The sequence below is a fragment of the Brassica rapa genome, chromosome A01, assembly GCF_000309985.2.
Source record: "Brassica rapa cultivar Chiifu-401-42 chromosome A01, CAAS_Brap_v3.01, whole genome shotgun sequence".
Classification (NCBI taxonomy): domain Eukaryota; kingdom Viridiplantae; phylum Streptophyta; class Magnoliopsida; order Brassicales; family Brassicaceae; genus Brassica; species Brassica rapa.
Window position 1 is genome coordinate 3,047,513 of NC_024795.2, and position 12,454 is coordinate 3,059,966.

Below are 12,454 nucleotides of genomic sequence, written 5' to 3' on the forward strand. Positions count from 1 at the left end.
AATCTTCAAAATTGTAGCCTTACAACAAAGTAGATACAGCCTGGAAAAAAAGAGAACACAGCAGGCACCTAAAATTAAGCGTATAAAAATAAAACTATCGCATGTCCACAATTGTGCAGCGTTAAGTTTTTGCGTCTATTTTGGTGTGAGTATTTCGGTGTTTAGCTCTAGAAATTAAGACATCATTTGAGTATTTACAAAATTTAGCTTGGTTTTAGTTCGATTATTTTAATTTTCCGCTTAATTTAGATAGCAAAAGTAGGAACCGGTTAATATCCAACTACCTTCATCATATTTATTGTGTTAATCATGGTACTTTTTTTAGTTCTTATTAGATTTAAAATTAGATGAAATTGGTATAAAAACAATTCCGGATTGAAAGTTAAATTAAAATAACATAAAATAAAAGAATAAATATAGTAAACTTTAAAAGTGTTGACATTCTTAAAAAACATATATGTCAATATAAAATAGAAATAAGCTTAAATATGGTTTAATCACAAAATTATAAGATAAACATTTATCAATTTAATAAGTTATTTAGATCTGTTTTTGATTCTCAGTAAATCACATTTACATTTTTTTAAATTGTTACCTTCAATCTATCTATATACCATTAAATTTTTCCACGTTATTTATAAGAATTTAGGTTAGAACATCACCAATTAATGCATTGAGAATTTTTTACAAGTTTTAAAAACTTTCTAAATTGCTTCTCCCTATTCCAACACCTTCGCAAGCTTAAGAATAGTGGAAATAAGTTTCTACTGTAACATACAAACAATATTCCAAGGTTAGAATTTTTTAAAATTTACCAATGACTAATATATCTGCATATGTGTAATGCAATCTATCCATAGTACTTTATGTAGTAACTAATATGGAATCGTTCATACTGAAATCTACTACATATTTCACATTTTTATAACAAATGATTATTTACAAAAACATAAATACCAAAAAAGTTTATTGAAAATAAATTATGGCTTCAAAACTTAAAGAATTATTGAATCATTTTATTGGTTATCAAAATTTACAGATTTAAGTATTAAAAATCATTGCACATTTATAAAATTATATATTTATATGAAATAAAGGTTATTTACCTATATTTCAAAAAATAATTAAAAACCAATCAGATGATCTATAAAAAATATAGAATATACATAACATAACAGAAAACATTTTTATTTTATTAAATGTAGAGTATTATAATTTTTAAGAAAGATTTAAATATGATTACTAAACTATTAATAGAAACATTTAATATGTTAACATAAATTAATGATATTTCAAAAAAATAAAATATTTTGAAACAAATAAATGATATAATATTTTTTTTTTTAAAATAAATCTAAGGTTTAAGTTATATTTAACATTAGTATTATATAATGTTTATAGACAAACAAACCTCGCGTAGCGCGGTAAAATCTCTAGTTAATATAACAGTAAACTATACTGTTAGTTATGCGTATGGCCGTGGTCATTATATTTTTCTTTTAATAAAGAGTTATATTTGGTTTAAAATTTTAATCCTTTAAAATTCCGCACTACTTAACTTCCGTTGAATTAGCAACTTATGGCTAAATGTTAACACGTCTCCTATATAATTTAAGAAGCTTCGGTCGCATCGTATAACAATTGATGTGTGACAATATTGCATAATATTGTAGAGATACAAACGAACACGTTTCTTTCACCTGCTTGTTAGAAAAACTTGATTAATTATTGATAAGGGATTACAAAAACGAGGATGATTTTCTATATACGGAAAACTTAATTAAATACTGGAAACAACACTCTGGAACAAGAACGTGTTGAGTATCTTTAACACACATGTCTGAAGATACGTTTTCACCAAGTTTTGCCATCATGGGCATAACATGGAGTTGGAGAGAGAGAGAGGGGTTTAAAATGTTTGAAGTATGGCTTAAATCTTGTATATCAGCGTGCTTTGTTGGCTATTTGTTTTCTGTTATTTGACGATAAAAGGGAACTATTATGATATATCTACCTATATTTGCATGTTGAAACTAAGGTGCAAGACAAAATAGTTGGAATACTAATCGGTAGCATGAACACATCATATTAAAGCACATGAGAAAACTCTCGAAGAGAATCTTTAATAGATAAGAAGAAGAATGGATGAGGATCGTGGGCCTCTTTATAACTTATGTTTTTTCTAGGTGGTACCAAAGGAAAACAACATGAAAGTATATGTGCTTCAATTCTTGTTGAGAATATATATCTCTTTTTGTTTCGAGGGGATCGTGTTTGGGACCGTGATAGTGTTCGTGAAGCAATCGTTGCGAGACAGTGTTATCCGAAAGTTACCAGTGTGGTGTTCGGAGCTATGCATGGTTCTTAGCTAATCTACTTTTCAATAGTCTAGGTGTTAGGATCACAACACAGCTATATTATGCGTTTATATATATATTTTTTTTGTCACTATGCGTTTATATATATACTGAGGATTATTCTATTTTGATGGATTTGCTTCCAAATATTATCCCAAAACATAGGTTAGAGGAACAGAGTCTCATTAACAGCTCGTATCTTAATACTTCGGGCACTTTCATGTTCCTCATCATTAAGACGAATAGCTAAACGCAATTTGTTTTTACAGTTATGCATCAAAATAATATTAAATTTAAGAATTATTAATATCTTCCAAGAAGTTGAAGAAAGAACTAAAATATTTCATAGTTTGGATGTGTGTTAAATTATTTATTCTATTATAAAATACAGAAAATAATATTTTCTTGCATCGCATTTTGTAAATGCATAGATGATCGACGTGCACGACAATAATAATACAACTTGTTAGGTCAACTACCCCATGTTATAGTTTAATCGTTGACAAAAAAATGGTGTTTAAATAACAACCCGTGGTTTGGTCTACGTCAGTGGCACGTTATTAGCGCACACAACACGATCTGTACTTCTGTTCACATGACAAATCGTATAGTTTATTACACGAAAACCCGACTACAGAATATGATCGCATTAGAACGAATTGATCTTATGAAAAGAGATCATAAAATAGACATGTATATAAGTAAGAAGATAAATGTTAAAACAGTGATGTTCCATGCAGCTAATGAATTAACAAAGGTGCTTTTATGTAAAATATTTGTTTACTGTTTAGTATTTGTGTACAACCTACATGAAATCTTCTTTATTTTAGTAAATAAATTTAAACTGTCACAATAATTAGTTTCCGAAATTGTTTATTTCAGTTTATATTCTCTTCTTCTTTTCACAATCTCATCAATACACGAGACATTACAAATTCGACACGTGAGGAGGACCAAATAGCTGGCTGGAAATTTTTAGGTTCATAAAATCATTCACTTAGTCAACACTAGCATTCGCAGATCCACCGTTGGATCAACCTTTAGAAATCTCCCATGGTTCGTATACGAGTTAACGGGACCACTCGGTTACCGAGATAGTCAATGGCTTGTGTTTAAAGAGATGATAATCTTTTTCTTTTTTATAGTATTACTTTTTTTTTTTGCTACTACTTTTTTATTCGTCAGCTAATATTACTCTTAATTTAAAATAGTCACAATTTCTTCTGATTAGTAATCCCTGTCTAGTAGAACTTTACTTAAACCAGTATTTCTAGTATTTAATTAGAAAGATTATTAGTTGATTCCCAATACATGTAGATAATTAGGCGAATTAGAAGTTAACAAAGGCTTTGCTTACGACAGTATAACATAATGCCAAGTGAAGAGGGTTTCTAGAATAATCCGGAAAATCCTTTCAATAGAGTTTATGGTAATAATAATTTAATATTTGTTGTTGAAAAGTAAAAGTCTTCCACCAGGTTTTAATTGTTATGAAAACACTTTAACAGGGTCATCAAATTATACAGGCAACCTATCGAATTATAATTAATTGTAATTACGGTTGACAATAACTAGAGTCCATAGAACTTGAAAGAATAAAGAAGATTCAAAATGGAACAAACAATAAAATACAATTAAAATTTAAGAAGTCAAATATGTCAATTATTATTTTTTAATCATTCATCTATGTCTCCTTGACAACTCCTACCTTCTTGTCTCAACCAAAATCCAGCTGGGTCTCTTCTCTCCATTGAGTGTGAATTATGTTGACATTTTATCATCATTTTGTAATTTGTACTATTTTGCTTATTTCTGTGTGTGAATGAATCATTGACAATTTTATGAATTTATAGAAACTTCCACACATTTGATTTTTTTTTTTGTCATCTGGTAGATTAATGATAGATTTTCAACAGTTCTTACAACATAACCAGCAAAGGTATAATCCCTTTCTGGAGCCACAAGCCGGCGTGTACAAGTTACCACCCGGAACCAAACGCTTACACTAAAACATATTCTACAAACTCAAGAGACAAAAGAAGGAAAAAGAGGCTAAACGCCTGCTGGAGCACAAGCATAACTTCAAACAAGATGAAGTTTGTCGAAACCGGAAGCAGGATTGAGAAGGAAAGCGACAGGTCTTAATTATTAGAGTTGAGCTGAAATCTCCACTACCGTTCCTAAGGAACCACAAGCAAACAACACACTTACCACTTCTTCAAGCAAGAGAAGCCACCAGAGAACAAGCCATCAACCCGAGCAACCAACGATGAGACACATACACGATTGGCGATTGACTGCTCCAAGACCGTCGCGATTGAGCATAAGCTCCACAACCCCTTACCAAGAAGCCCGGAGAACCCGTAGGATGCATACCAAGGAACTGCACAGCTTCCCCGCTTCGACACTTCATCAAATGAAGACCTAAAAATACCACCGAGACTGAACGACGAGACCAAACTAGTGACTACACGAAGCAGCAACTAAAAGCCTCAGAAAGAACAAACATCACAGAGACCACATCAGATCAAATCCAACCAAAGGCCTCAGCAAAAGCTCCTTCTAAACAAGTCGCCAACCCAAACAAACTCAAGCCTGCTTACACCTCTAAACCTCCTTCAACCCCCGAAGCATAAACTGAGATACAAGCTCGAAAACCACCAAAGGACGCCTGAAGGGCGCTTGACCAGGATCAATGGAAGAATTAAAAACCCACATCAGAGCCAGCTATAACCTGCAACTGCACACCTGAAAACAGTTTCGACCCTAGAGAAGCAATCCAAGCAATCCACAAAGTGATTACTAAACTTGATCTCCAATCCAAACACCCCAGACCAACCTAGGACTGAAGACTAAAACACAACACAAGAAAGACACCCTCGGAGTGGCCACAAACAGGAGGATTTCAGACTCAAGCTTGACAGCTAAACTTCACCGGCCCTGGAACCAGATCGACAAACTCACCATCGACGCACAAAAACCATCAAGCCCAACGTCCAGAGAAGCTCCAACCCAAGCTATAGAGCCACAGATCCGATACCAGACCATCGAATCTCCTCCAAACCTAGATCTGAAGCCACGAACCACCGGATGTCAAAACGCAGAGACAAAGACCGAAGACATATAAACAGAGACGACACGGGACCGCTCCCGGTGGCGGTGAGAATCACCGACCACCGGAGCAGCAGATCGATTAACGCAAGAGTTCCTCTCTTTAGGGTTCGGCTGCGAGAAGGAGAATTTGTATTCTCTAGATGGTGCCACACATTTGATTAAGCCACAGTTTTTTTTTTCACTTTTTGATAACAAATTTTGTAAGCAAATTATAAAAGATGGCGCGTCACAATTTTTGTTTTAAAAAAGGATCTTTAATTTGAATAAACAATATAAAAAAATCAGATGCCAGGTGGGGCCCAGTTACCTCGAACTTGAGGAGGAGACCAAACTCTTTGATTGCTTTATTCCATGGAAAGACTCAACTCAGTCACAGCCGTTGGATCAAAACCTTACCAGTTGACTTTAATCACACAACCTGACCCGGTCACCTCCTTTCCCCATATATCACGCCATCCTCCTCCTCTCTTCTCATCCACCACCTCTCTCTCTCTCTCTCTCTCTCTCTCTCTCTCTGATCATCAAACGTTCCTCTCATTTCCTCAGAGCAACAAAACCAAAGAAGTTATACAGTGAGCTCATCATGGCCGTTGATCTAATGCGTTTCCCTAAGATGGATGATCAAAAGGCTATTCAGGAAGCTGCATCGCAAGGTCTACAGAGCATGGAACACCTGATTCGCGTTCTATCTACTAACCGCCCCGAGCAACAAAGCAACGTTGACTGCTCTGAGATCACTGACTTCACCGTTTCCAAATTCAAAACCGTTATTTCTCTCCTTAACCGCACAGGTCACGCCCGGTTCAGACGCGGACCGGTTCACTCAACTTCCTCATCTCCTCCGATACAACAGAGTCAGATCGTAAAAACCGCTCAACCTGAAGCTCCGGTTGTTTCTCAGCCGGCGAGAGCAACAACGAGTCTCCCTCCGTCGAGGCCGAGCGTAACACTCGACTTCACTAAACCGAGCATCTTCGGATCCAACTCCAAGAGCTCCGAGCTGGAGTTCTCCAAGGAGAACTTCAGCGTTTCTTTGAGCTCTTCCTTCATGACGTCAGCGTTAACCGGAGACGGCAGCGTGTCCAAGGGATCTTCAATCTTCGCTCCGTCGCAGACTGTCACATCCTCCGGTAAGCCGCCGTTGGCCGGTGGTCAACCTTATAGGAAAAGATGCATCGAGCATGAGCACTCTCAGAATTTTTCCGGCAAGATCTCAGGCTCCGGACACGGCAAGTGCCATTGTAAGAAAAGGTATTGTTACGTCATCCACCTGTCACTTCCGTTATTTAATTTTCGAATATTCAACGCTAAGTTGACTATTACCCGCGTTATTTATTTAATTAACAAATTTAATTAGCTGGATATATTCCCGGTTTAGTATAATATACCGGTTGTTTAAATTTATCCCTCATATTTTATTATGGCAAACCGACAATGACTTAGAGAGTTGACTTTTAAACCCCTGATGCACGCAGCTTATTTTTAGTTAATCAGCGCAAGCTACAACCATTAGTTAAACCAATCTCGTTAATTAATTATTTTTTATTTATTAACTAAAGCAGAAAAAATCGGCCGAAGAGAACCGTGAGGGTACCGGCAATAAGTTCAAAGATCGCCGATATTCCACCGGACGAATTTTCGTGGAGGAAGTACGGTCAAAAACCTATAAAGGGCTCACCACACCCACGGTAACTATCTTTTACACTCTTGTAGTATCTACCGTTGATGTTTGTTTTGTCTGAATACGTGATCTAAAGATCTAACGGTGTTTGTTTTTGTTATGATCCAGTGGTTACTACAAGTGTAGTACGTTTAGAGGATGTCCAGCGAGGAAACATGTGGAACGAGCTTTGGATGATCCAGCTATGCTTATAGTGACTTACGAAGGAGAGCACCATCACAAACAATCTCCGATGCAAATGAATGTTTCAGGCGTTAATGATTTGGTGTTTGCTTCGGCATGATTTTGACTTGTATTGTTTTCTTTAATTTTTTGATTACTAGATGGAATGATTTGTATATTTTCTTACTAAAAATATTTTAATTAGAAAATAGTCACTGGTGGAATATATTGCTATGAAAATGATCTCGTGGTGCGTTATAAATATTAGACAATAGGAATCAGCACATACGGTACGGATATAAGGTAGTGGTTATGGAATTAATCGCGCACCAATAATATATAGATTATGGACTTCATTTTTTTTCAATTATTCATTCTTTTGTTTTTATTTATTAATACAGATATAAATATATAGTTGGTGGCTGTTGGGAAGTTTTTAAATGTAAAGTTTGACTAGGGAGTGAATGATTAGAAAGTCAATGAGTTATTAATGTGTTAGGTGAATTTGGGTGTTGAACTCACGTATAATTTGAGTTTTTATAAAAATAAATGTGATTTTAATTTATTATCTTATGGTGGGTTCGAGACAAATTAAGGGTCAACTATATTACTTTATTCATTTGGGTGCTGAGCTTGGAGTCTCGGACGAAGTTTCGTTTAACAACTTTTTTCCTCTTCCAAAGACAATTTCTTATCCATTTTCTCCTCTCAAACTCCCATTTATATCACATACTTAGGCTGTTGTGTTTATAATGAATTATTATTATATAATCTTACTCATCTGACAGTGATCTATAATAAGGCAAACACTTTGGCACGATGTATACAAAGTTGGAGATGGACAAGTTCTCGCAATGTTAGGGTATGAGGTTTTTAGTAACAAAGTTTCAGTTTCTGGTTAGGAAGGAAAAATCAAAGACCACTAACGCTTTGCCCCACCAACAAAAATAATTAAAGATGCACGATAACATGTACATAAATACCAAATTATGTGGTATAAGAAAATACTCAATTGAGATTCTCGTAGAGCTTGTAAGCCTTTTGTGTTGCGACAAATGTTCCTGTCTTTCTCGCAAAATCTTTGAACACCTTTTGATAGTGAAAGTTACATATTACAATTTAAACCATGGGCTAACATCGCATCATGTACTAGTAGACAGGCCCATGTAAAGCTATCAAACCCCCACAACAAAAGTCCAAGCAATTAGGCTTTTTAGCAAGATTATATATGTTGTTTTAGGCATTAATGTAACTCTCCTAAATAAAACCTATCATGATGTGTGAGGCAATAGACAAACCACAGGTACCTACCTGTTGCCTGTTGGACTTAAGTTCAATTTATAATTCACGGATTACCCAATCTAGCTTAACTACTTTGATTATTTCTGCCAAAATATACTACATCCTTTAAAAATCTATACGGGCATAGTTGAAGCCAAGACGAAGTCATACATAACAGATGATTCAACTATATATATATATATATATATATCCTAGTCATACATAACAGATGAATTAACTAAAATAATATAGCTGTAAAACAGAATACATAACTAAACATGATCTTAAACCTGGAATCTAGTGGCTGGGCCAATCATATTATTTCAGAGTAAAAAAACTTAGCTACAAACAAGGTTATGTACCAGGTATACCAGTTACATTCATACTCATATACTAAGAATATTTTTCTCAACTACTACTGTTTTTAGTATATTATCTTAACTGAACTGCTTTCAAAGATGAATTTTACTATCACACTTTAAAAGAGAATGGTCAACGTAAAATTTATTTTGGAATATGGAATGGTCAACTTTAGGTGACATCTTAGACATTTATTTTTTTGTAGTACAACTGTACAAGTGATTTAATTCGGGCCTAACTCTTACGTTACCCGTTGAATATGGTAAACTGCCACTAAAAGCAGACGCTCATAAGTCTGTACGAAATTAATCTAGAAAATTCATGACACAAAAAAAAAGAAAAAAAAAGATTCGAAAAATCTGAACACACTTTTAAGAAAATATTCTTAAAGTAAATCACAAATCAAGCATAATTTTTCGACAGAAAATGCTTTAAAAACAATTATCAAACAAAAAGTCATGTGATTACCATTTTGATTAGTTTATAGAATTTTGATAGGAAGTTTTTTTAACCAAAGTCGCAAACTCTGTGATGGACTGTCGTCATGCACTTTGGCAGTTTCCGTCGGGCATCGCGAGAAAAAATAAAAATAAAATAAAACTGCCGGAAAAACAATAAAGCCTTTTTCTTTTCGATTTCCTTTTGGGTTAATCTCGCTTTTTTTTTTAATATTCTTAATTTCTGGGCATCTCTCTCTCTCTGGAGAAACTCACACCGTTTCGATTCTTCCGTCAAAAACTCTCTCTTTTGTCGCCGGATCAACTCTACCCCGACGACCCAACACAGCAGAACCTCACCTAAACTTGATCTCTCTCATCTGTGTTCTCCCAGTTTATAAAGTAACCTCCTTTCAACGGTTGATTGGTAGCTGTGGAAGTCTCTGTTTCTGGGTTTTGTTTGTTTCTTCTCGGAAGTGTTTGTTGCTAAGGTTTGGTTTGATTTCTCGAAACTTGTCTGAGAGAAAGAAAAAAAAACAAGGAAGAGTGATAAAGTTTCCATTTTTATTAGGAATAGAGTTTATAACCTTATTAATAATGGCGGAACCTTCTGGTGTGGAACGAGGGATTCAAAGCTTAATATCAGCAAGAAACTCTCTAAAATCGAGTCTAGAGAAGTCCAAATCCATCGGTTTAGCTTTGGAGAGAACCGGTCCTAGGTTCGACGAGATTGAGCAGAGACTACCTTCCCTCGAAGCTGCTGTGAGACCTATCCGAGCAGATAGAGAAGCTCTAATCGCTGTTGGTGGTCACATCAACAGAGCCGTTGGTCCTGCAGCTGCAGTCCTCAAAGTGTTCGACGCTGTCCACGGACTCGAGAAGTCTTTGCTATCAGACCCTAAGAACGACCTCTCCGGTTATCTCTCGGTTTTAAAGCGGTTAGAGGAAGCGTTGAGGTTCCTAGGTGAGAACTGCGGGTTAGCTATACAATGGTTGGAGGATATAGTTGAGTATTTGGAAGATCACAGCGTTGCTGATGAGAAGTATCTTTCGAGTTTGAAGAAGTCTTTGAGATTGCTTAGAGAGTTTCAACAAGAGAAAGCTAAGCTTGATGGCGGGCTTAAGGACGCTGCGTTAGACAAGCTGGAGAACGAGTTCAGGAGGCTGTTACAGGACAACAGTGTTCCACTTCCTATGGCGTCTCCGTCTTCTTTAGGAGAGCAGCAGCCTTGCATCGCGCCGTCTCAGCTGCCTGTGACTGTAATCCACAAACTGCAAGCGATTCTTGGGAGGCTCAGAGCGAACAACAGACTCGAGAAATGCGTTTCGGTGTACGTTGAAGTGAGGAGCTCTAACGTTAGAGCTAGTCTTCAAGCGCTTGACTTGGACTATCTAGACATCACTGTCACTGAGTTCAACGATGTCCAGAGCATAGAAGGGTATATATCTCAGTGGGGGAATCATTTGGAGTTTGCTGTTAAGCATCTCTTTGAAGCAGAGTTCAAGCTTTGCAACGAGGTGTTTGAGAGATTCGGTTCGAGTCTTTGGTTGGATTGCTTCTCAAAGATAGCTGCTCAAGCGGGGATGCTTGCCTTTCTCCAGTTTGGTAAAACAGTCACCGATAGTAAAAAAGATCCGATCAAGCTTCTGAAGCTGTTAGACATCTTCACTTCTTTAAACAAGCTGAGAGCAGACTTCAACCGTCTCTTCGGCGGAGCAGCTTGTATAGAGATCCAAAACTTCACTAGAGATCTCATCAAGAAGCTGATCGACGGCGGAGCTGAGATCTTCTCGGAGCTTCTGCCTCAGGTGGAGATCCAGAAGCAAATCCCGCCGCCTAGCGACGGCGGGGTGCCTAGGCTAGTCAGTTTCGTGACTGACTACTGCAATAAACTTATAGGAGATAAGTACAAATCAACTCTCACTCAAGTCTTGCTTATACACAAAAGCTGGAGGTCAGAGAGGTTCCAAGAGAATCAGCTTATGGTTGAGGTGCTGAGAATAATCAAAATGATTGAGCAGAACATGGACGCGTGGATGAAAGCGTATCCGGACCAAACGCTTTCTCATTTCTTCGGTATGAACAATCATTATCATCTATACAAGAACTTGAAAGGTACGAGGATCGGAGATCAGTTGGGAGACTCCTGGCTGAAGGAGCATGATCAGTACAAAGAGTATTACGCTACGGTCTTCCTTAGAGACAGCTGGGGGAAGCTTCCTAGTCATCTGAGCAGAGAAGGGCTTATAATCTTCTCTGGTGGACACGCCACGGCTCGTGATCTCGTCAAGAAGAGGCTGAAGGCTTTCAACGATGCGTTTGATGAGATGTATAAGAAGCAAGCATCATGGGTTGTGCCTGAGAAAGATCTGAGGGATAGAGTTTGTCAGCAGATTGTTCAGGCTGTTGTGCCTGTTTACAGAAGCTATATGCAGAACTATGGGCCGTTGGTTGAGAAAGACGCGAGTTCGAGTAAGTACGTGAGGTACACTGTGGTGGCTTTGGAGAAGATGCTCAGCTCACTTTACATGCCTAAGCCTATGAGATATGGGAGTTTTAAAGGAACACCGCCGAGTGAGAAACTCAAGAATGAGGTTGACCTTAGACGCACTACTTCTGCTGTTGTCTGATTGAAGAAGGCATGTTCTGTTGTGATCATATTGTGTCTGCTCTTCTTCAGTAGAGAAGCAGATGTACTCTTTTTATACGTATATAAATACTGTCAAATCAGGTATAGCTTTTTTAGTTATTTGATCAAAGTCCCTTTAGTTTATTTTATCTCATAAGATTTCATGTTAGGGGGTTAAGATTATTCTGTTTAATGTTATAACCAAAGATCAGCAAGTTTCTTGTTCTTAGTTGTTGTGCTACGTTTTTAACTGTTATGAATTTTCAGATCAGCATCACTGAACCTTTTTAGAGACAATAAATCAATTTCTTTGATAAATACTCGATTCATTATTAAATATTAAATTTTAGTATTAAATGCATATCTTATTGTGATTACATGTTTCTCATAAATCTAAACCAATAAAAAATTAGCAAATGTAATTTAAAATTT

General features: G+C 36.5%; 2 protein-coding genes across 3 annotated transcripts; both read left to right on the top strand.

Moving 5' to 3' along the window:
- Window positions 1–5,868: 5,868 nt before the first annotated feature.
- On the top strand, window positions 5,869–7,557 carry WRKY74 (probable WRKY transcription factor 11). Of its 2 annotated transcripts, none has more exons than XM_009128630.3 (3): window positions 5,869–6,722; window positions 7,031–7,159; window positions 7,261–7,557. In XM_009128630.3, the coding sequence occupies exons 1-3, from the start codon at window positions 6,055–6,057 to the stop codon at window positions 7,433–7,435; spliced, it is 972 nt and encodes a 323-aa protein (XP_009126878.1). In that variant the 5' UTR covers window positions 5,869–6,054; the 3' UTR covers window positions 7,436–7,557. The 2 variants fall into 2 exon arrangements, with proteins under 2 accessions (XP_009126878.1, NP_001288982.1); NM_001302053.1 differs by having other exon boundaries at window positions 6,055–6,722; window positions 7,034–7,159; window positions 7,261–7,435.
- A 276-nt stretch (window positions 7,558–7,833) lies between these two features.
- Window positions 7,834–12,247, top strand: LOC103851770 (exocyst complex component EXO70A1). Its single transcript, XM_009128643.2, has one exon. The coding sequence runs from the start codon at window positions 9,990–9,992 to the stop codon at window positions 12,021–12,023; it is 2,034 nt and encodes a 677-aa protein (XP_009126891.1). The 5' UTR covers window positions 7,834–9,989; the 3' UTR covers window positions 12,024–12,247.
- The last annotated feature ends 207 nt before the right edge of the window (window positions 12,248–12,454 follow it).